Source organism: Apostichopus japonicus, chromosome 19 (genome assembly GCF_037975245.1).
Source record: "Apostichopus japonicus isolate 1M-3 chromosome 19, ASM3797524v1, whole genome shotgun sequence".
Classification (NCBI taxonomy): domain Eukaryota; kingdom Metazoa; phylum Echinodermata; class Holothuroidea; order Aspidochirotida; family Stichopodidae; genus Apostichopus; species Apostichopus japonicus.
Window position 1 is genome coordinate 4958722 of NC_092579.1, and position 24676 is coordinate 4983397.

The 24676-nt window shown below is 38.2% G+C and overlaps 1 protein-coding gene across 2 annotated transcripts; it reads left to right on the top strand.

Moving 5' to 3' along the window:
- The first annotated feature begins 382 nt into the window (after positions 1-382).
- On the top strand, positions 383-23878 carry LOC139959552 (uncharacterized). 2 transcript variants are annotated; one of them, XM_071957265.1, is made up of 13 exons: positions 383-748; positions 2251-2436; positions 2880-2999; positions 5919-7299; positions 7911-8381; positions 8783-9162; positions 9999-10118; positions 10384-10485; positions 12409-12522; positions 14241-14320; positions 16149-16241; positions 16664-16735; positions 18692-23878. In XM_071957265.1, exons 2-13 carry the CDS (start codon positions 2284-2286, stop codon positions 18906-18908), a joined length of 3303 nt encoding a protein of 1100 aa, XP_071813366.1. In that variant the 5' UTR covers positions 383-748; positions 2251-2283; the 3' UTR covers positions 18909-23878. The 2 variants fall into 2 exon arrangements, with proteins under 2 accessions (XP_071813366.1, XP_071813365.1); XM_071957264.1 differs by having other exon boundaries at positions 385-766.
- The last annotated feature ends 798 nt before the right edge of the window (positions 23879-24676 follow it).

Genomic DNA, 24676 nt, shown 5'->3' on the forward strand with positions numbered 1-24676 from the left:
TCCATAAGAAACGCAAGAGATATGGATCATTCAGACTGAGTTTGAAGCGAAGAAGCTGGCGGGGACGGGGGGGGGGGGGGCTGTGCATCGGACAAGGGCAAGTGTCTGCATGTTGTATGCCTCATCAAATCATATCAAACTTTATGAAAGACATTTGCCCCTTGAAGTTTGTGATCTCCCTTCCCCGGATTGAACACTTCTTCCGCCTCTTGCAGTTCAGATGTGTGTATGTATGCATGTATTTTAGATCCTCCTGCAAGCAAGAACTCGCGAGGAAGCCTCATTGGCTTAACAAAGCTGCAAGCTGACCAAAGTCAGTCTCTTAGATTCATATTTAACGTCCGTGATTCAGTATTGTCAATTGTCAACAACTCTGTAAACTGGACGACATACATTAATCTTGGAGTAACTCGAACTCGGGACCTTATGATTGAAACGCATCGGCGTTAACCACTGAGCTAACACTCCTGTGAGCCCGTCCACAGATGAGCCCGTCCTGTGGCTATGAACACGTACGGACCCATCCCCGACCCCTCTCACCTTTTTCCACTCCTTCGGCTTCAGTCCCTTCCCATGGGCGTCTAATATTAGAATCAATAGGCTTTGAATGTATAGATGATCGTTTCGTTTCGGTGGAATTTTCGCAAACGCCACAACGACGCAAAGAACTAGGAAGGATGACGCAATTTTGCATTGTACAACTGACAATTTACATGTATTCTCCCTTCGTTGTTATGGCGGTTAAAAGGTAACAGAAAATTCAAGAGTAAGTATACATTTTTAATATTATAAATCCCGTTAGAACTAATGAATTGTTATAGCGTATCTATGATTATTAATACACGACGTACAAAGTTAATCTTACTGTTTTTTGCAATTTTAATGGTGTGAGTTTCTGTGAAGTAATCAACGTCTATAAATCATTACACTCAACAGTCTTTGTCAACGTCAAGGATATACAACACTAGTTCCACGAAATTTTAGAGACAGCAGGCTAGGTTTATGGTGTTTACAAATTAATGACATAGCCTAGCCTAGCCCTTTTGTACTTGGCCTAAGATAAAGACGTAGCATTATGTTCTTAAACGGTTTTGTGGTTACTTAAGGTTGCTTGATCATCAGAGTTAATTGTTATAAGAATCGAAGTCCTGCAGTAACACTAACTGGATTCATCTTAGGCCCACATTTTAATGCCAAACTAAAGGAATCGTTAGTAGCCTAAATTAGTACAGGTGCTCACAATATTCTTCGTTTTGATGGACTTAAGCATTAATGTTAGTTGTTAGGTAGGAAATGGAGACCCTCAGTTATGTATATGGTAAGAATCTAAGCAACTGCATCAAACAACATCAATCAACCCTTATGATTGAATGGTAATGTCTGTGTAATTATGGACTGATCACATGTTGCTTGATTTTTTCAAGTATAGAAAGGTTCTATCCAACTTTTGTGGGAACCATTCCACTTAATTTGATACAGTTGTGATCAACTTATCAGCTTTCAAGCTCCTAGAGGTCAAAGGTCAAGTTTTGTTGCAGTAAAAGTGTGCAAGTATGTAATGGGAAGACATTGCACAGTGCATATCATGGTAAACAAATGCAGTTAGTCAAAACTTTCTCAAGTGGGACAAGTAACAAATTTTTACCAAATCTTACACTTAAACACATCAAGAAAAGAAGGGGAGGTCATCAAATAATGACATGACAGGAGAATGCACAGTTTTTTTTTCTTCCCTTTACCTTCAATTAAAATGTAACTGAAAATGGTGATTTATAACAAAATTCCAGACCTGGGTGGTAATGGCTTGGACTAAGTAGTAATTTTTTGGTCAGTCCCCCATGTACCTGTTCCCAACACTCCAACAATGAAGTTAATGTGAATACCAATCATATTGAAACCTGTGATCCATACCTCATCATCAAAGTGGAAATTATTAATTCTGAACTCTGTAATTAGTAGCAGCTGGGCAATTAATCATTCTCTACTCACCCTGTTGTCAGGTGATAAGGTACAACATTTTATAATTTCTGACAGTTTTATAAGTAAGGCCAATTCCTAACCTAACTCTCCAACATAGCAAGCTATAGATGTTATCAGTACTCACCAGAACACCCTACTCTCAGTCTAACTGCCATATTTAATTAGTTCAAAGAAAGTTTTACTCTATTTAGAAAAATAGATTCTTTGTTTAGTATGTAAAGCATAGAGACCAAAATGTGTTTTACATAATAATTGTATTCTACTTCACAGTTGACAGCACTGCTGAGAGATTGATCTATAAATATGGATGAACTTTTGGCTGAGATGGACAGATGTCTCCGTGATATCTATGGGAGGCAGGAAGATACCAATGTCAGTACCATGGTGGAAGATCTCTACCCATCCAGTTATCAGTCTTGCATCAGAATTCATGGCAAACCCCTCCTACCTCCTCTGGTTAGTCTGTACTGGATGAACTCAAAATTTTTCTATTCTTACCACTTTCATGGTTAATGATTCTGTATTAAGAAATCTTTATTTTTGTGTTTGATAAATTTTTACAATTGGATATCAACTATAAGTTCTTTTCTTTCCAGCACAAAGGATTTGTCTTTTATTTGTGAAAATGATCAACTTTGACAGCAAGCCATTGATGGTACAGTTAGAAAAATATGAGGAGGGAGGTGGGGGGAGGGGGGGGGGAGAGGTATGAGAACTTGAAAGTAGGCATCTCCCCTTCTCCCTACTGACCCACATTCACATATAATGCAAATGGTGTTTATTGCTTCGGATTTTTAACTTGATCTTCTACTCATTCTTCTTCCAGTTTGGAATCATAGATTTTCTTGTTTATAATGTTTCTACAACATCTATAACCTGGAATTTGTTTTATTCTGTAGATGACTCATGCAAAAAGGATTGAGATGAAGAAATATAAGGAGGCTGCTATGAGAAAAGAAAGTGAACTGGAATCTAAGAGGATACAGAAATCAACAATACTGGATAGCAGCTATCAACAGGTATTTTGATGGGTTTTTTCCCCTTGAAATTTGGGAGAACTTACTTGAATAAATTGAGAATATATCTGTCTGCTGAGCCTGCTGCCATCTCTTAACAGACAAGCAGCATCATGAATAAGGTACATGTCTTCTGTTTGAACTCTGACCTTGCAATTGGAACATAAAACTCTCTCTGGTTGACACATGTGTATATCATCTGTCATTTTTTTTTATGATTGCCATGGGAATGTAAGCAAAACAATCATAAAAAATAGAGAAAAAATGATCATTGTGAAAGTGCAACGACAGAACATAATTTGGTGCCATCCGTTTAGTGTTTGCACGGGTTATCCGGGTACCCGGGTACCCGCCCGACGCGATACTACCCGGTTCCTAATTTATTACCCGAATCCTACGCAAAGTGTGAATTTTTTTGGCAAACCCATGGTTAGGCAGATTTCCCATTGACTTAGTGTGGTGTTAGGCTACCATGTGGTCGAAGTTAACAGCAATAACGAAGGTATTCCATGGATATCTTATAACTGCGTCACAATTTCAGTGGTATAGGCTAGATTTCCCCCATTGACTTAGTGTGGTGTTAAGCAACCATGTGGTCGAACGTAACAGCAATTATGAAAATATCCATGGATATCTTATAACTGCGTCACAATTTCAGCGAATAAACAGATGGTTAGGCCTAGCTAGATTTCTCATTGACTTAGTGTGGTGTTAGGCTACCATGTGGTCGAACGTAACAGCAATTATGAAAATATCCATGGATATCTTATAACTGCGTCACAATTTCAGCGAATAAACAGATGTTTAGGCCTAGCTAGATTTCTCATTGACTTAGTGTGGTGTTAGGCTACCATGTGGAAGAAACTATTATTTATTCATTCGTTTATTTCATGGAAGAAAAGGCTGACAAGGAATTTTACGAGATGTTTACGGATTATAGACGGGATCACAAAAAAAATAATAATCGCAAGTGGCTGTTTACTAATCGTTTATTCCAAATGCGATCAAATTGCGCGAATCGCGCAATCTCCTGGCTAATGCGAACCCTGGGCCTGCATAATAGATAGTAGTAGTAACAAATGTTTACGAGCTAAATTGGATATTTATATGGTGTGATCAATAGACGTGGAGAGCAAGCATAAGCAGCGACGGCAGTGCGATGTTCGTAGTAATGTTAATTATACGAAGTTATTAACAAGTTAATGAAAGAAACAATAGCAAATAGAAATTATTGAGGAAGGTTTTATACCTTATCTTACACCTACGTTTTTGAACATGAAAACATTGTCAGTAGAGAATATGATTCATTTATAATAGCATCCAATATGTCATTTCTTGAAAATCGTGATACACGAGGGTAAACAATTTTTCCGGGTACCCGGATACCCGACGGATAACGGCTCTCGGGTACCGGTTCCCGATTTTTGGACCCGTGTAAACACTACATCCGTTAGATTGACATCAAGCTGGTTAGGTATGACCTCCAGAATTAATTAACTCCTACAGTCAGTAGAAGTAAATGTATCAAATAGTATGTACACAACAGATTAAATAACTGTGTTTAGATATTTAAACACTTTATTTTATGAAACAAGGGAACCTCATGTAAAAGAAGTCCTATGCAGTACAGACAGAGCTATTTGTTCTCAGTTGGTGCTGGACCCAGTACCTTGAGCTTGTATTACAGGGTTTCCCTGTAACAGCTTGTCATTTTTTCATGCGATTGCCATTTTCATGTCTTCATATCAGAGTATAGGTTGCATACCCTTTCTGCTAGCTCCTTTGAGGTTACTGATTACTGATTTATCACTTTGTGGGTCATACAGAGATATGTGGGCTAAAGTTTATGAAGTTTTAATAATGGTAAGAATTTTGAAACGCCTAGCTATAATCTTCATGTTTGATTGTTTGTTTTGTTTTTGTACATGTCATTGTGACTGCACTAAAGGATATATACTCACCATCTTCAATAGAGTACCGGGAAAACATTTGTCTACGGTTTGTTGTAGACAGTAACTCTGTAAAATAAGGACTGACAAATGTCAAAATGTTTTTTGTGATGTGAGTCATCTTAACAATTCATTGTGATACATCTTACGTACACATTATAGTATTAGATGGTAGGTGGATATTTCAGTTTATCAAATGAAACATTGAGTCACAAGGTTCATTGTAATACATCTTATGTACACATGATAGTATTAGATGGTAGGGGGATATTTCACGTTATCAAATGAGTCATCTTAACAATTCATTGTAATGTATCTTACGTACACATGATAGTATTAGATGGTAGGGGAATATTTCACATTATCAAATGAAACATTGAGTCATCTTAACAATTAATTGTAATACATATCTTACGTACACATGATAGTATTAGATGGTAGGGGGATATTTCACGTTATCAAATGAAACACTGAGTCATCTTAACAATTCATTGTAATGTATCTTACATACACATGATAGTATTAGATGGTAGGGGAATATTTCACGTTATCAAATGAAACATTGAGTCATCTTAACAATTCATTGTAATGTATCTTACGTACACATGATAGTATTAGATGGTAGGGGAATATTTCACGTTATCAAATGAAACATTGAGTCATCTTAACAATTAATTTTGTGGTACATCTTACGTACACATGATAGTATTAGAAGGCGGGGGATATTGCACGTTATCAAATGAAACATTGAGTCGTCATAACCATTCTTGGTGATATCAGTGTATTCTGGGTTCTTAAGATATTGACCAGGTGTCAATTTTACTTCAGTTTTCAGCCATTTTTCACAATGTCAAATCTAATTGGGTGAGCTTTCTTATTCAATCCTAATATTTCTACTTGTAAATGAAAACGCTCTATTTTGATTTCTTTTCCCTTTATTTTATTTTATTTTATATTTTGTTGACTCTTGAAGGTTTCAGATAGTCAGACTAGTCCATACGCAACGTGTTCAGATAATAGTGAATTGGATGAACGTCTCGAAACCGATAGACTTGTAGCCGGTAAAGCGATGACCACAACTGATGAAATATTTATGGATGCTTCAGTGGATCTACCTGATAATTCACATGGAAGATTTGTGACTACTGGTGGAGACTCTCTGGAGGCGATCAAGAAGGTTACAGAAGACAAGAGTATTGAAACGTTTCTCGGAGACGGAAAACCATCTGTTCTGATGGATAGCCTACCATCAACAGCCAGCAGTAGTGATGTCAGTGCTTTTAACCAAACTGTTATCAATCTCTCGGACCTGAATGAGCAAAGCAAGGCCGAGGCGGTCGTCGAGGGCAGAGATGGAATGGCTGCCGACGACCGTGGAGAAGATGACAGGGAAACTGAAAATGTAGAAACAACTCAAGCGTGTGGGAGTGTGATTTCCTCGCAAAGCGATCCTGAAGAAAAGGGCGAAGGCACACGAGATCCTCAACTGCTCCAACAGAGTTTCAGTGACACAGAGTCATTCATCAGCTTTATTGGGGAATACAACAAATTACCGACACCGACACCCAGCTCGTCAACTCCCGAAGTTTCTGACATCGTGGGTTCCGTTATGGATGGCGACGCTGCTACGACATTCACTCCAACGAATCCAGATAGATTCTTGCCGGCTAAGGGAATGATTACGAAAGGCGGTCCGTCTGTCGACGGTACCCCTGAATGCTCACCGGGGACCTTGGATCATTCTCCGGGGGGTTTAAGTACCATGGATACCAATGTCAGTTCCTTAGGGTCCCTCGGACAGTCATGCACCCTCCCGATCAGCGTGACAGAGAGTTGCAACTCCACCCTGGCTGATATCAGTGAGCGGCTGGACACGCCATCCATCACAGATGACATATTAAATAATAAGGCAGATCCGGTTTCCTCCGGTGAGCCGGGAGGCGGTAGAGACTTCTCCGGGTCTGGCACAGACTCTAGTGTACCCAGCACGGTGAGGAGGGGACCGGTGGGACGAGAGGCTGATGGTGTAGATGACGATAAAACTAACAGATACACGGACACACTCACATCCAAAGATGAAGAAGGATCATCAGCCTCTGGAGATGGGAAACAACGATCGTCCGAAGAGATGTATTCCTCCCCCATGCGTCGGGTCCGCCGTAATTCTTACACGTTAGATGTAACCTCTCCAGCCCTCCTCGCTGCCAAGGAACGTAACGAGGCACCCGAAGCAACGTTTGCTGCGAGTTTGGACAGCAAGCAGGAAGTATCTGGAGACGTTGAGGGGAAGAGAAAAGGAGATGAACAAGATGAAGCTTACTCCACTGGTGAAAATAATGACAAACAGAACACAGGTAAAGAAAAACTGCTTTCTTTATGAAGTAGATATAAAGAATACAGTACATCTTCATTAAGAGCTTAATCTTTCTCCTGTGTAGTTGTACTTACTTGAGATATTTATGATGTCAAAGTTAAAATGTAGTGTTTGGGGATTATGTCGAAAAATTTCAAACTGCCCTTCCTTAAAGTCATTTTATGCCACTTTTAACTTTCTTGAGTTTTGTTTCTTTCTAATCATACTGGTGGAAATATTCTTATATAATCAAGGCAACAGTTCATGATGTTATATAATCTGCATAGCATTCAATAAATTACATTAAAATTCAGTTCATCTGAACTATCAATCAGTTCTACCACTGCATGTGTCAAGACAAATATATTATAATCACAGATGATACAATAGAAACAGAAAAGCAGTGACCCAAAGTATCACACAAGTGGGAGAACGTCCGAGGATGATTAAAAGAATGCTTACATTTTGCGGTCTATGAATTGTCAAGTAAATAAAAGTGAATAATTAAAAGAAGGAAACAAACATGAGACATCACTAATAAGCAAAAGCTGTAATTGTGACCGAATGAATGGTTGTTTATGCACGCCTGACAGTGATTCCTTCCATTGGCAGAGGGCGACATTGCAGAAGTAGCCTTGGTTAGCCAGTTGGAACTGCTAGAGGAAATTAAGAGAAGACTAGCAGCCGAGCAGAAGGAACAGTTGGAGGAACTCCTCAAGAGGCAGAAGAGGGAGCAGTGGTTACTCCAGAAGGAGATGATGATCGTCGAGAGACAGGTGACAGAGAGCAGAGCCAGCAGAGTCTCCGAGAGAAATCCTCAGTGTAGGTTAGAGGATGTTCCCGGTCATGGGATGATGGTTCCTCCAGGTATGACTACTGAGGATTCTGTAACCATGGGTCATGTCGACTCTCTCTCCGACCACGAGAGAAGAAACTATACCAACTCCGACGTGATGGGTGAAGGAGGAAGCCTTCAGATCGATTCGGGGTTGTCATCCACTTTGCCGGGTCGGAACGAGAATATCGGCGGACCTTCTTCAGCGATCCCTGGATGGTTTTCATCGAATGGATATAAAGGATCTGGTGAGTGAATGCTCCCAAAATCGCTAGAAAATTCAAATAATGGTCATTGATCAGCAAACTTCAACAAGCATTTTGCTGCCACATAAACATAATTTGCTATTAAAATATGCTAGAATATAAAGTATCAAAGACTAAATCCTGGCTGAATTCATCTGTAAGTGGCTGGCTGTTTCTGCCTCCACTTTGGGTAAGATAAACTGTAATGGAAGAACTTGACACACTTGTTTTAGCATGAAATGAGAAGGTATATATGCAACTGCACATTTTGTGATTTTCCATTCTTAAAATATCATTTAATACTAGATTGTATCCTTAAGTAATTTTGTTATTGTTATTGTTTATTCTTAATCCCTTTGATGATGTCATCAATCATTCAGCTGTCAACATTCCTCTTTTGTCAGCCACAACCTCCGTACAAGATAGCTTAGAAAGAGAACAGTTCCAGGATAGATCTGAATTTGGTGTCGCATCTGCCGTTAAGCAAGACTTTGACGAGGATAATACTTGGATACCGTCTTTGCTAAATGAGGAACATACCGGGACTCAGAACAAGATGAGACAGCCCAACTCAGATCTTAATCAAGATTACAAATCTGTCCAGGCAAGAGGAGAAGAAGATGAGAGACCATCTGCATATTTTAATGAGACTAAGAAGCCAGAGGTTTCAGGAACCATGAAGGTGACAGGAAGAGGCGGGGGAGGGGCCAGTGGGTTTTACTTGGAGTATGGACAGCATGAGAGGACAGAAGGAATGAGGGAAGGAGGGAGAAGACAGGAGATGGTGAGTATTAGGATTAGGGAGCAGCGGAAAAATTAGAAGGGATGATATAATTTTGCAGTCAATGCTATTGTTTTTATTTATTCAAATCATGTATGGATACAGGGTGAGGACGCCTGAAAATTGCAAGTGGGTGTTTTTCTTCTGTTACAAAAACCACTCGTTGCTACCAAATATTTACTATTTACAATTATTGCCAAAATATAGTTGCTTTCATTTTGCATCGTGTTGGTTTGAATTGGACAATGTCAGGTATCACCTCTCTAACCTTATCTGTTATAATGCCCTGGATGGAAGAAAATCTACAATTAGTCAAAAGTGATATTGCCTGTTCTTAGATTCAGGCAGTGTTGTTGTAGTTTATAACAATGCAATAGTTGGTTATTGGGATTTGTCATTGTAGAATAAACACAGAGACCAGAGGAGGTATAGTCAAAGAAGAAGCTGTTGGTTAAGAAGGGGGAGGGGCCAAAGGAGGGGGGTGATTTTTAGGGATACATAGGATGAAATTTAGGTCTCCGTAAAGTATGTTATTTGAATTTTAGCAATACCTGTTTCCACAGTTTCAATGTATTGTGAACATTAACCTCCACATAATTTCCCAAATATGCAAACCTGCGTTCAAGGAATGTTTCAGAATGTTACGCAGCCTTCCAGAAGATGCATACAGTTTGAAAAATAACATGATTTTGGAAAGTTTCTATTCACAATTTTCTTTTCATTGGAAACAGTTAGAAATCAGAAAATTAATCTTAAGACAAATTTCAAACCATAACCTTTTGGTGGTTGTTTTTATATTTTCAATAATTTTTTTCTATTCTTATTCTTTTTTTTTGCAGCAATATTCCACAAAAAAGTTGGACAGGAACTTTGACCTGATCTCAGCGGCAACTAAAGGATTTTTGACGAGACGACTAATGGCGACCGTCAGGGTCCAGGAAATAGTCAAAACTATAAAGGTTTGTGGATGAATCTTTGAGTTTTAGACCCAACTTAGTCGATATGCCAGCTATATCATGGGTTTGCTTGTTTCTCGTTCATTTTCAAAAGATCTTGATTCTAACTTTGTTTGTGAAAACAATGGTTAGCATGGTCATGGGTTCATGCATGACTGATCTTCACAATGTAAAGACAATACCATGAAAAACACCAAACATTCGTACACATCTTGCTAACTTTCCTGATTTGTATTCCTTCATTTCTTTTACTCTTCGTTTCCTCCAGGATTCCACAGCTTTCCTCTTCAAGCTTCAGACAGAGACTCCGATCAAAAGAGGTAATATCTCGACTCAAGATGCAGCTCTTGCCCAGAGAATCCTCAATCAGGTCAGTGGGATGCCTAATCCTCTGATAGGATGGTGATAAGTCGGATGGATCTAGATAGATATAGATAGACAGAAAGACAGACAGACAGACAGACAAGGAATAATTAATCTTTGCTTTTTATATAGCTCTTTACACCAGCGATAGGTCTCAAAGCGCTTTACGGACGTTATATTACCCCTGGTCAATGATAACCTGTCCCAGAGACAATCCCTCGAGTCGGCAGCAGTTATATACTGCACCCAATGACAAGTTACCTCACAGGTACCCATTTAACCCCTGGGTGGAGAGAGGCAAGTGAGATAAAAAATCTTGCCCAAGGACACAACGTAATGAACTAGGCAGGAATCGAACCAGCAATCCTTGGATCAAGAGTCCGACGCCTTAGCCAATTGGACACCACAAATGCCCACAACTATCCATAAAGCTTGTCTGAGGTTTACAATCTGCTTTATGAGCAGGCACAAGGAAGTGGCACTCCCATAAAGTTACATTGATTGTCCCCTTGACAGGAATTAGATTCTGTTTATCGGACCAGCCATAAAGTTGTGAAATAATGCAGGTGTTTATATTCTAATATACAGTTTATCATCTGTTGTTCATGTATTAACCTCTTTCTTGCCACTTGGGCTGTATCAATAAAGCTGGTGTGTGATCCTTGATTACACAGTGAGCAGACTATAATGTAGTCTCTGACTGGGGCCCCAAGTCTCTGACTGGTGCCCCAAAGTCTCTGACTGGTGCCCCAAAGTCTCTGACTGGTGCCCCCAAATCTCTGACTGGTGCCCCCAAAGCCTCTGACTGGTGCCCCCAAATCTCTGACTGGTGCCCCCAAAGCCTCTGACTGGTGCCCCAAAGTCTCTGACTGGTGCGCCCAAAGTCCCTGACTGGTGCCCCCAAAGTTTCTGACTGGTGCCCCCAATGCCTCTGACTGGTGCCCCCAAAGTCTCTGACTGGTGCCCCCAATAACAGAAATGGGTACTGCCATTGACTTAGTGCTGGATATAGCTCAGTAGGTACAGGCACTGACAATTTAATCCTGAGGTCATTGGCTTGAATCCAATAGGGCTCTCCAGCATTATGTATGTTCTTTAGATCCTCCTGCAAGCAGGAACTCGCGAAGAAGCCATCATTGGCTTATCAAAGCCACAAGCTGACCGAAGTCAGTCTCTTAGATTCATATTTAACGCCCATGGTTATGAATTGTCAATTGTCAACAACTCTGTAACTGGACGACATACATTAATCTTGGAGTGACTCGAACCGGGGACCTTATGATTGAAAGGCACCAACGTTAACACAGAGAGAGTGCTGTCATATCGATAATAATGCGTGTGATATATACTGTCACAGATTTCTGAAACAGAGTATAGTGCGTGAAAGCATTCATAGCGTGCAAACAGGCTGTATATGAACTTGCATATAGACGCGCCTGGTGATCGACTTGTTCAGGGTTGCACTTGTGCAGTTTGTGTGTTAGAAAACACAAGTAAAGGTGCTTAAAATAATAAGGGTTGACTTGAAACTTGTAAAATATGTTTTAAAAAGAGCTATTCTTTAAAACTTACGAACTGAAATAGTATTTACTACAAGGCCCTAGTGTGTCGACCGACGGTACCGTTATGATATGCGTTATGACAGAGAACTCAGCTCTCCACGTTAAAGGGAAATAGATCGAACTGATATGACAGCGCCCTTTGTTGATTTCAACATGACTGGACGGCCTCATACTTGTTAATCAATTCCTTTGATCCATCAAATTAATTGAGAATCAGCAAGTGACCCCATGAAAGTTGTGATGTATGGATTTGATGTCACTAGAGCCCCATTTTTGACAAATATAGTTTGTTATGTTAGAAAACTTTACGTTAGCAGATATTTAAAGTATTTAATCTTAATTATTACAATTTCTTTATTCTGTTTCAGCTAAGAGCAGCCAAGTTTGAACTCCATGACATTTTTCACAGCCTGACTCCTGCCAGCCGTATTATCATCATACAACAAGACAGACAGACAACAGAACAGCTCACAAACAGAAAGGTAATGATTTGCCTTCAGATGGAGGGGGTGGGGGGGGGGAGGTTGGAGAGGTGGTTGGGGAAAGTAAAGGCTTTGATTTAATAGATTGCATTATCATTTTGGATGTGTTTTTCATATTGGCCCCCACATGGTTTTCCTGGTAATGGGTTCTGAAGAGATTACAGCAACTGACTCTGCTCTTCTAAACTTATACAACTCCCTCCACAAGGTCAATTCTTTAAAACTTTGTTTTTCAAGTAGTAGTTTGAGTGGCTGAATGACGATACCATGAAATATTCCTTTCCTGCAGAATGTTGCACACTGCTGGTTATTTCTTTAATCGGTCAGTTATTATAACAACCTCATTCTTATGCAAATTAGGCTTGACATAGTTTATACATCTGCAATAAAAATTATTGTTGGGCAAATGTAAAGATAAGACTTGATGTTTTGTTTTGATGGTACCAGAATTTCTTTGACGTATCAGATATTTGTGAAGAAAAACTTGGCAATACAGCAAAGTTCTGTGCTTTGACTTGTTTGTGCACAGGAAGAGATGCTGTCGTGAAAACCCCAAATCAGTAGATCGACATTGCCAACTATACCAATGTCGTGAAGGATGGCACATGTTATCATCTTTATCTTTCATAATGCAGATGAGCGCCCTCACTTGAGGCATTTTTGTTTTTGACATATGAATATTCAAACCATGCCTGCATTGTCATGGAAAAAGATGTACTGTGGAAAAGAATATCTGAATGATTTACTCAGAGAGAAATCAAATCCTTGTATGGCACATCTCTTCCTCTTTGCTGTAACGACAATAGTTTAGGTCTCTGTTATTAGGAACTGTGATACTTTATAAATAAGCTGGGATTTGTTTTTTATGTTTCCCACAGTTCTCTCTTTATTTCCTATGGTTTTACAAACACTTATGATTCTATCTAACCGTTCATCTCTCTGTTTGTATATCATGTTTATCCCCTCACATCATCCGTTAAGATAATCCTGTAATCCAACAGATTAAAGGATTACTTAAAGTGTGACCTTAGGCTGACAGTTTAGCCTTGATATACAGTCATTGTCCAAGAATAAAAGTAATTAAATGATCACTAGTTCTGTTTCTGTATCTAGTCCAATGTATCAGATATATTACATGGAATTATTTCTTGATGACCTTAATTCAAATTAAAAAAAGAGCTTGTAAGAGCAAAACTCTTACAGATTCATGACTTTCTGATTTGCCGCACCCAGTTATCCACACCCTCGGTAGGATTCTTGTTTGTGAAGGAGGTATGATGTGTAGGGCGGTGTGCTGTTTTGTTCGTGGAAATTCACTAATATTGCATCAATTGTAACGATGGTGCAATCTCTGCGAACATCTCTGGTGCAGCTGTGTTGCTATAATTGTAGTAGCATCGTTGAAGCTTTATAGAATTGTAAAATGTCACATTATTTTAAAGTAGAAGTAGTCTTTTCCACCAGGCTGTGAACTTGACAAGGTCTGGTCATGTCCCAATATGTTAAGATCGATTAAAAAAAAACAATAAAAAAAATGGTGCTGAATACTACTGTCTCGAATTAAAGACTCATGTCTTTTATGATTGTGGACATTTTGAAGACACTGATGACATATACATACATGTCCTTCATATCAAATATTAAGGCCTTTGGTGTTTTGCAATTTTACAAAATAGTAAAGAGAATTCAAATCTTTTTGATTTTCCTTTCGTGTTCAGTCGTTGGCAGAAGACGATATGCCCAGCAGGCCGTTGTCCGCGGCAACCGTAAAGGCCATAGAAAGAAGGAAAAAGGCAAAGTGAGTTTTAATGCTGCAACATGCAAATGTACAAAGCCATGATTCTGGTCTTGAATGATTGGTGCTGTTGTCTTTCACAGAGGTTTGCTATATCCCTAGTCTGACAAAGGTCACAAAGGGTCTCAGTCCCTCTAACAATTTAACCCTAATTCCAGGGACGGGTTCAACAATGCTTGTAACACTTTCCATGTACCAGAGATGGATTCAAATTCTCAAACAGTCCATTTTCAGTCTCAGGGTACGAGTTTAAGTTTCCCTAACATTTTAAATTCCTGCAAGGTTGCTTCAGTTCTTCCAGGGATGAGGTATATTTTTGCAAGCAGTGCTAATTTCTCCAGCAACTCAATTTCATGAATGTCTTCAGTTCTGCTACTGCTCCAGTTGCAATTCCTGAGATGAGCTTTCCAATTTGTATAAAACTTCAGACCAGGGAGGGTGTTAACTCCACTAATGGTCCAATTCTAATGATGGGCTTTAATTTGTTGAAAACTTCATTTCCAGAGACGGCTTCAGAGTCCAATTCCATGGATGGCATCAATAAGTCCAACAGTTTATTTGAAGTTCCAGATCCCAGTTGGCATTAAGTTTGCAATCTATACTTCCACAGGGCTGCAGGCCAACACACAGCCAAAATACACTAGTGTTTAATACTCCCATCATTGCCATCAACACCCTGGCCATGCTTGCTTGCTGCCTGCAAAACACATCATGAATAACATGATTGTTGAATGTAGAATCAGTGTTGCTCACAGATAGGCAAAGTTCACCTTCCCACCCCCCCCCCCCCCCCCCCCCGCTTTACCACCACCACCACTACAAAGTCTGTGGTCTGAAAGTGTTCAAAACATCATTTATATGGCCCACAGAACTCTGTAATGTCTGAATAATATTTTGAATGGATCATATATTTGAATATCACTGAATGACTGAAACATCAAAAAACATTAACATTGGGGGAAGTTTGTATTTCATACCTCCTTTTAGTTGTATATTTTAAGTTATATTTTATTTTCATATTTATTTTTATATTTTAACGTAACAGGTGGACAATTCTCACGTAGAACTCTCTGATGTTTTAGTTTCTAGGTGATTGTAATGTCCCCTTTTTCGCACCTGAGATGATACATTCTTTAGCTACAGTGTTGCGGCCCCCAGATATACAGTTTTTTGTCATGGCTTGTAACATTGATTTCATGTCCATACTGGATTTGGTAGATATTTCTTGGCTGCAAGTGTTTTTCTGATTGTAAAATTATTGTGTGGACAGGAAAGGGATATCAGCTTTATTGTCCAACCTCATCTCAACAACTAGCTATTTGGACTAGCTTGCCCATAGTCCTTCTGTTTATAGTCCAACCTCACCTCAACAACTAGCTATCTGGACTTGCTTATTCATGGTCCTTCTGTTTATAGTCCAACCTCACCTCAACGACTATCTGGACTTGCTTATTCATGGTCCTTCTGTTTATAGTCCAACCTACCTCAACGACTATCTGGACTTGCTTATTCATGGTCCTTCTGTTTATAGTCCAACCTCACCTCAACAACTAACTATCTGGACTAGCTTGCTCATGGTCCTTCTGTTTATAGTCCAACCTCACCCAAACGACTAGCTATCTGGACTAGCTTATTCATGGTCCTTCTGTTTATAGTCTAACCTTACCTCAGCAGTTACCACTCTGGACTAGCTTGCTCATAGTCCTTCTGTATCTTGTCTTCCTTTGTTCTTTTTTAATGTGGTATTGTTTAATCATTTTTGTCTTTTCTTAACCTCTGTATTAACATAAGATGATATAAGAGCTCCTTTGGTGTCTGTCTTATGTTACAGAGAGATTGAAAAGAGGGTCTTTGGGTCACAGCTGGGAACCAAAGGACAAAAGAGTGATTCCCAAGCAAGACCAAAGAGTGCACCATATTCAAGGTATTCTTCTTAACTAGATAGTTCCTGTATGTGTTATGAAAGTGAGAAATTGTAGACAAAATCTAGGATAGTTGCCAAGGCTTGCTGAAGGTAACAGGTACAATGTTCCATTAATTCCTTTTTAATAACATACTTTGAAAGATACGTTGGTTAACTTATTAAAATCAAAACTGTTTTCACTCCTGCTTTGCTAAGAGCTTTCATTGACTATTCATGAGATTAAAGTGATAGTAAATGCAGAGCAGTTGAGGCAGGTGGGTGGGGTGGGAGGGGGGGAGGTTTAAGATTAGCCATTGGAAAAGATTCCAGTCTTCTGAATATATATAATATATATTATTAGATAATAGTAATATTATATAATTGTAATTTTTATAATAATGATATATTTATTATATGAATACTCATTGTTCTATTTTTGGCAGGATATTAAAGCAATTGCAGGGCCATGAAGCGCCATCGTTTCCAACGAGACCAGTCAGTTCAGCAGCATACAGGTAAACTGTTTGGTGATTGGTCACTATGGTAACCAAACCACCTCTACACTTTTCCAGTGAGTGATGGTTAAGAACTGATGATTTTTGAATTGGATTTCAACATTTTTGCACCCAGACACTCAGTCTTATTCCCCCAAAAATGTTCATGTTTAAAAGAAGGAATTGTAAAACTGTAAAAGTTGTACTTTGTTTCGTTGAAATGAAAGTTGATTATCTATGCTAATGTACTACAATGCTACAGTGTTATAACACTGAATAGCACAACTCCAAATCTGTTATCATCAGGCGATGTGATACGAATATAAGCACACACCACCATTAGTACATGTATACTGTATGTGCATACTGTACCACTTACAGCACCACACACTCTACCCCATGATCTAACACCTACAGCACCATATGCAGTACCACACTTTACCACATATATACAGTACCTCATACAATCCTACACTCTACCACATACAGCACCACATACTCTACCACATGCAGGACCACATACTCTTCCACATGCAGAACCACATACTGTACCACACTTTACCACATATATACAGTACCATGAACCATCCCAAACTCTGCCACATGCAGCACCACATATTCTATCACACAATCTAACACATACTGTACCATATACTGCACCACACTTTACCACATATACAGTGCCACATACCATCCCACAATAGGAAGATAGTTTCACTGATATAAAATAAAATGTCTTGAGCTGACACTGCAAAAATTTACACAAACTTTCACAATATACATTTTTATCTATTTCCATCTCCCCTTGTAATTATTTTGGATTGAGGGGAGGGAAATGGAAGATTAGATCAAAATAATTTGACTGATAATGGTGCCTATCAACTATTAGTGTTACCCCTCCCCATAACCCCCAACACTCTCCCCACTACAATAATCCATCAGCCCTTGTTCCAATGTTCAAGTCAACCATTTTTTCTATCACAATGTTACAGAATAAGCAATAAATATTAGAGTTTATATCTCTTAATGAAAACTAATTGCATTTTTACCATCTTTCAAATTTTTTTTCCTTGCTCCACCCATGAAGGTACATCCTGTTCACAGCATGCCGTATCAATAAACCTCTTGTTTGTCTTTCTGTTAGTGAAATCATAATATCGCGCTACATGTGGGTGACAAGGGCGGTTCAGATTACAGGAAAAGACTGCATCTTATCATTATATTGATGTAATTAGGGAAAGTGCTGTGTGCAGCATTGTATATCTTCCTGTTCTGACATATTTGGCATCGTGTTTGTCGTTTGCAAACTATTCTTTTAGTTTTAGCTTTCCAATTGGCTTTAGACAATGTTTTCCGAAGACTATATATTCGAGACAATGGCAGTAATATATGCAATGGAAGCAGATATCAATGTAAAAATATTTATGTAAAACTGTACATAATTATGGAAAGTACTCAGAGGACATTACATTCAAACCACAAACTCCAAATTAATCTTTACGTAGAGTAATCTTTACGTAGAGTACGAAACAAAATGAGGTTCAGCTTTTCGACAAGCAGTGTGGAACGTAGCTTTATTTCTGTTAGTGTCCTAATGACTATTATGGGACTACCCCTTGTAGAAAATTTAATTTTTCTTTCTTCGAATTCTCAACTTATTTCCATCAATAGGCAACTTGCCACTCAAAAGCAAAGATGTCCAGCATTATTTTCTGTTTCTTTGTACATATGCCCTTAGTATTTTCTATCATCTATCACAAATTTATCACAATTTTTCACATGTATATCACAAAACCTTGAAACTGCTACATGGAATTTGAACACTTAAGTATACCCTGATACCCCCCCCCCCCCCCCTTTTTGTGTTTGTTTTTGTTGTTGCAGCTCTTCAATTCTCAGATAAAGAAGTTTTAACTTTATTTTTATGTAATTTTTTTTTTCCTTTTAATTTGTTGAAATGAATCCTTTTTCCTACAGATCTAAGAGAACAATGGATGTGTCCAGATCTACATCGACCAATAATAAACTAAACGTTAAAGTAGATGGGGAGCAGAGACCCAGGAGGACTACTACATCAGTCCAACGTAGCAAACCACAAAACAGCGTAAGGAGGGTCCTGTATCCGACTACGAGCAGCTCCGCAAAGCAAAAGATCACCAGAAAACAGGCTCCCAAGAAACCATTCAAACCTTGACAGAAAAGGAATCCATACAGATCAACAGCTGTCTACATATGTATATATATATAGGTGTGTAAATAATATACCAAAAATATTTTCCAGATAAGCCAACCCGCCGAGACTTACCATGAAAGAGAGAATGCAAGTGTGGCCAAAATGTTTGGTCCACCAATGGACCTCCGTTTGCTATTATTATCACAATATTTTCATATCAATTTCATTTTGCTTTTATGAGAAAATACTTGATGTGTCACAACTGAATGTCTTATTATTTGTGTTCTTCTACAGAAAAAAGAGGCAAATATTTATTCTCCTGAACTGTCTCTAGCAAGATTAATCTCTTGAGAGCACGAGACCCCAATCACCCCACCCCCCCACCCCATGCATCTCCAACTTCCCTAGGGGTGATTATATTGTATTTAAGTGATTTGTTGTTTTTGGTTGGCTTGAAATCTAACACTCCATCGCATGTCTTTCAAGAAAAAAATATAATGGTACTTGCGCATGTACTTTTTTGTAAAAATAATTGCAGCTATTATAATGGAACCTTTAGTACTAGTCGAGATAAAAGTACAGAATTTCATCTAGATCTAAGTGAATCATTTAAGGTCATTTCAAAGAGATTTTTGTTACTCTGTATGATTATTTGGACCAGCTAATATATATTGTATTTAATCTGTTCTTCATTTTCACATTTAATAATATATCAACCGAAGTGTCCTTTTCGCACCGTGTTTCAACTTCAAGTTTAGACCAAGACTCAAGCTAAAGAGTCCAAGACAGACTAGATATAGGATAACTTAGTGTTGCAAAAGTCATAGCTGCCATTCGCGGTGGAACGGTGTGGCCGTGCTTTGTTGTTTTTGCACTTTAAACTCAACCTAATTTGAAAGCTAGTTGATGTCATGTATTGTCCACAGTTGTACTGTGAAATCAGTCTATGTCACTACATACACAGGATCACACTACAGGAAATAATGTTGTGTTTTGTACAATTTGCATTGCAATTTTCACATCTCTTAATTTTTCCAAGTTATTGATTACTGATCTCACTGTGGTGTTGTTTACAAAACCTGCTACAAAGTTTGGATTTGTGCACTAATTTGGTCACATTTGCAGAGCAAATTTGCAATACTGGATCAATTATTCCATGCTGTATATTACTGGATTACTGTTTTGTGGGATCACTGTATTATGAGATCGCAGTATGTTAGTGTTTCACATGATCACTGTATGTCACTAGAAACACATTTTTCTTCAATCACTTCACAGGACTCTGTATGCAGTAGTATAAGTAGTGAATTTAATGGATGCAGAAATATGCTGGAGCCAAGATATTCCCTTCATACCCTGAAATGTTTGAAGCAGGTTTTATGGGTTGGTCAACATTTTTATGTGAATACCAAGTCATACTCAAAGCCACGATTGCAATAGTTTCATACTTACACACCCTCTTGAACTGCTTCACCAAATAAAAGGGTAAAATGTGCGAGTAATTATACCTTTTTATTTCAAGTCGCCTGGTTAAGTCGCCTGGTTAACATACAGCTTACTATGTGATAGAACTGGGAAGTTTTTTTTTGTCCGTAAGATATGTTAATAAACTTATCAAATTGATGTTCCCACAACTGAAAATAAAAGATACTGCAATTAATATTTCTCAATGTGTTATATTTTACAGATATAATGCTTGCTGGGATATGAGTCTGTTTTCATTAGTTTCCTCATCTGTTATATTTTATTTATATATATTATATGTTTTATATATCATGTTATGTTTTTTCCCCCGTAGTTTTCTTGCTTTCACTTCCTCACTTTCCCCTCCCTGTTATATTACATGAGCTATACTGAACCTTCTTTGCAGACCAGCCCCTTTCTATCCATTCCCAGAGATATTTTCTACAATATTTCACTGCCATCCTATAATCCATAAAGTTTACTTCCTCCTTCCAGCAACAACAGGTTTACAAATTCGATTGCAGGTATGACCTAATTTCCATTTCCGCATAAAAATAAATCAGGTCTAAATTTGATTGAATACCAGCAGATATTCTCATCGTAAACTTGTGCTATTTATCTGCCTGCAAGTATTGGCTCCATTAACATGCTAAGATTGTTGAGCGGTCTTAAGAGTGCATTCCGGTTAAATCTGATATTATCACCAGGCATGCAGTGAGGTGTGGCTCTTCAATATTATATTATGTTGGTGTAAGGTGCGAGGGGGTTGGGGGGGGGGGAACTGGGGTTGAGATTGGATCAAGTTGTTTGGTTCTTACCTTGGCACTTACCTTGGTTGAGTTCTGAATAGTAAATTGTGTAAAATTCAATGCTAGAAATGCAGTAAAATGCTGGAAGCTTGTGACAAGTGACCATGATTTAGCTTTTAGTATGTTGATGACCTTTGACACCTTGTCTTGGCTCTCCTTTACTGATCTATTGTCCTGGGATATTCATATTTTCATAGCCGAAGGGTATGAAAGAAAACAGCAGTAATGTGTGGTGTTCTGTATACAGAGAAATGACCAACAGAAAGAATTTGTCTCTCTATATTATATGGTGTATTTTACCTTTTTCTTGCAAACCTTAAGATTAGCCAGACTTGTAGTATGAGCATAAAGTTCTGAGTACCAATAGGAGTACAAAGCCTCATATAAGAAATTTGCATTCTCTGAGTACTAGTGAGGAAAGATGTACTTCAGTAAGGACACAAGTACTTCAAGTTTGACTTATGATGCTACTTTCTAGTCATGAATGAAGTCAATAATGTTGAATTACTACCAGAGCTTGACAGAGTGTTCAACCATCGGTAAGGAAGGGGTGGGATAGGGGTCATCATTACAGAGATAATTGTCATTACACATATCAGTTATTTGTTAGATGCCCTATGAGTAGATGGCTTTGGTCTCTTCAGAAGCTGAGAGAAACAGGAAAGATGACAAAATACAAATTGCTTTACTGCTATTTGGAACTTTATTTTCTGCTAAAGATGAAGGAATTCACAATTTCACATCAATATGAATGAAGAAGAAACAGCAAAATGAAACAGATTAGATCATTCAAACATGCATTCTGGTCTTAAAAACTAATTCTTACGTGCACCCTTCATATTATGACAAGATATCATCAAATACCAATAATCCCCATTTAAACATGGAATATTCCAGTGGTAGTTGATTATCAAGATCATAACTTCCCAAAATTGCAATCACTAATGTTAGTATGTCCCCCCCCCTCCTCCCCTTCTGCAAAGATATTGATTACTTCATAGGTTACATTTTACAAATGCTTCTAGCTACCACATCGTGAGTGATATTATGGTTGTGGTATATCAGGAATCTTTGCTTTCCTTTATCATGTACACATGCTTTGTTAAAACTAAAGATTTTAATTAAGCCTGAGTGTACTTGTAGTCACATCTTAGCAAAAACCAACTTTATTTAACTGTGTGTATTCTGTTCATTCAGGGTCTTGCTTTAAATTACTTTTACTGAGAGAAAAAGTTTTGTTCAGAACTTCCAGTCTAATAGTTGCTTCTGAAGTGAGACCTGAAAGTTCACAGTGTATAGTGGTACTAGCATAACCAAACTTTTCCCAAACTCACTGCACTTCCACAGATAGCTAAACACTGTTGATGTGAATCCAACCACATGTAAGCGACACACCACAAATGGCAATCCCAACAGCACATCAAAAATTCCATTCAAATAATTCTTAACCTTAACACATTAACAAGACTGTCACATTTTCCACTTAATTTATACCAAGAAAACCAATTCTTTCAAATTATTACCCAAAAAATATTTATATATAAACTACCTACAAATTTCCTTGCCCAAGAAGCTTTTGGTGTTATTAAAAGGTTAAGAAACAAAAGACTGTTGAAATGCATGCAACATTAATTCATCAACTGAATTGAACTGGTACTGTGTTACAGTCAGGGTTCGAAAGTAGAGTTAAGAAGCACTGGGCAAAGACAAGATGTGCCTGGCATGGGCGGCGATCCTGGGGGGGAAGGGGGGATATATCCCCCCATGAAAATGGGTGGAGGGGATGTAATACACCATATCCCCCCCAACCAAATGCCAGGGATAAGAATATTTTCATGCCTACATTTATGCATCATCGTGAATGTATGGCTCTTTTTTAGCTTCATTTCTCGCCTACCATAAACGCAGTGCGATCTTTTCAAATAAAGCGTCATTATAAAGCAAGAATAGTTGACTGTAGGCTTCATTGGCCCTATAACAACAAAATGTATTATTGCGCCCACGGTATTGATATAGTACATATATGCACCCTCATAGTATTCATATAGGCCCTATAGTAGGCCTACACACGTACATGTTCCCTCGAACAGCTGAGAATCTCATGTTACCAGGGTGATGCTTAATACACGTTTCAAATGGATGCCCTAGCAATCGGTACCTAGGAATGTAACTATGTGTAATTGTGTATTGCATGTGTATAGGCCCATAACAGCCTGCATGAGGCCATTTTCTTCATCGAATAATATAAAAGAGCACTCGAACACTCTAACGTAGCGCCTGAAACAAGATTGACATGGGCAATTTTCCCAAAATAACACCCGAAATTTAAAAAAAAAGTATTTTGGATCCTGATTATGAGATATTTTGAACATGATACCCCTATTTTAAAGTTGGGTATATGCCGCTTGGAAACCTCGGGAAGTGCCGTTTCCGGCCATCTAGAGGGTTTGTAAATCCCAAATTTTTGGGGTACGCTTCACGCCAACCCATGGTGGCGCTACGCTTAGATAGTCAACAAGGTCATATCCCCCCCCACTCGGAAGTACGGATCGCCGCCCATGGTGCCTGGGGCTAAAAAGCAGCACTAAATGGTTTCACTACCAATCTCTTGAATTTCCCAACAATGTTGTGGAAATGTTGCAAACATCAGAAATAGCCTCAAGCAAACCTCTCAACAAATTAAAAACATTTAATTCATAGCAAGATGACATGTGCATGTGCAAGAAAAACTAGATTCTAATAAAAAAAAAGATAAAAAATCTTCGATATCTGATTATACGTTAGGTACGTTTAAGGTAAATGAAATTTGCTCCAACCATTAAACAAGAACCTTATATTATCACCAAGGTAAATGAAGTTTGCTCCAACCATTAAACAAGAACCTTAATAAATAGATGGACACATTTATCTGTTCCCACACCTTCCATGAGAAGACACTGAGAGAAGTCTGAAGATGAACGGATCCTCAAGAAATTCTCAAATATACATTCGACTAGTTATGCAGGGATGTGCACTCCATCATGTGAAGGGTTCATAAATAATCATGCAAATATGTTGATCAGCTTTCTATTACCCATAATAAATGAAGTTTCAATTTTTAAAAGGAAAAAATATTGAAGAAATGACACTCATGTATACAATCTGGTCATTTCAAAACGAAAAAAAATATGGGAAATATTTTTTAAACGCTAGTTGTTACCTCTCTAGTAGACAAATAGCAGTACTTTTTTTTTTACCTGATTTCATATTTTTATTTTTAATATATATTTTGTTGCTGAGGCAACTTATTCAATGATTCCATATAAGCTATAAAAATATAAACATGTATATAATGTTACCTCTCTGGTAGACATTTACATAGTGTGAAAACACAAGGAAACAAATAAGAAAAAATGTAAGACAGATAAGTAATCATTAGCTTCCAAAAATATTTGAAAATGTAGGTTAGAACATGCAAAGGCTAAAGAAAGTATTTACTGTTAGAAAACAACAGCTCTGCAATTTGATAAACATTTG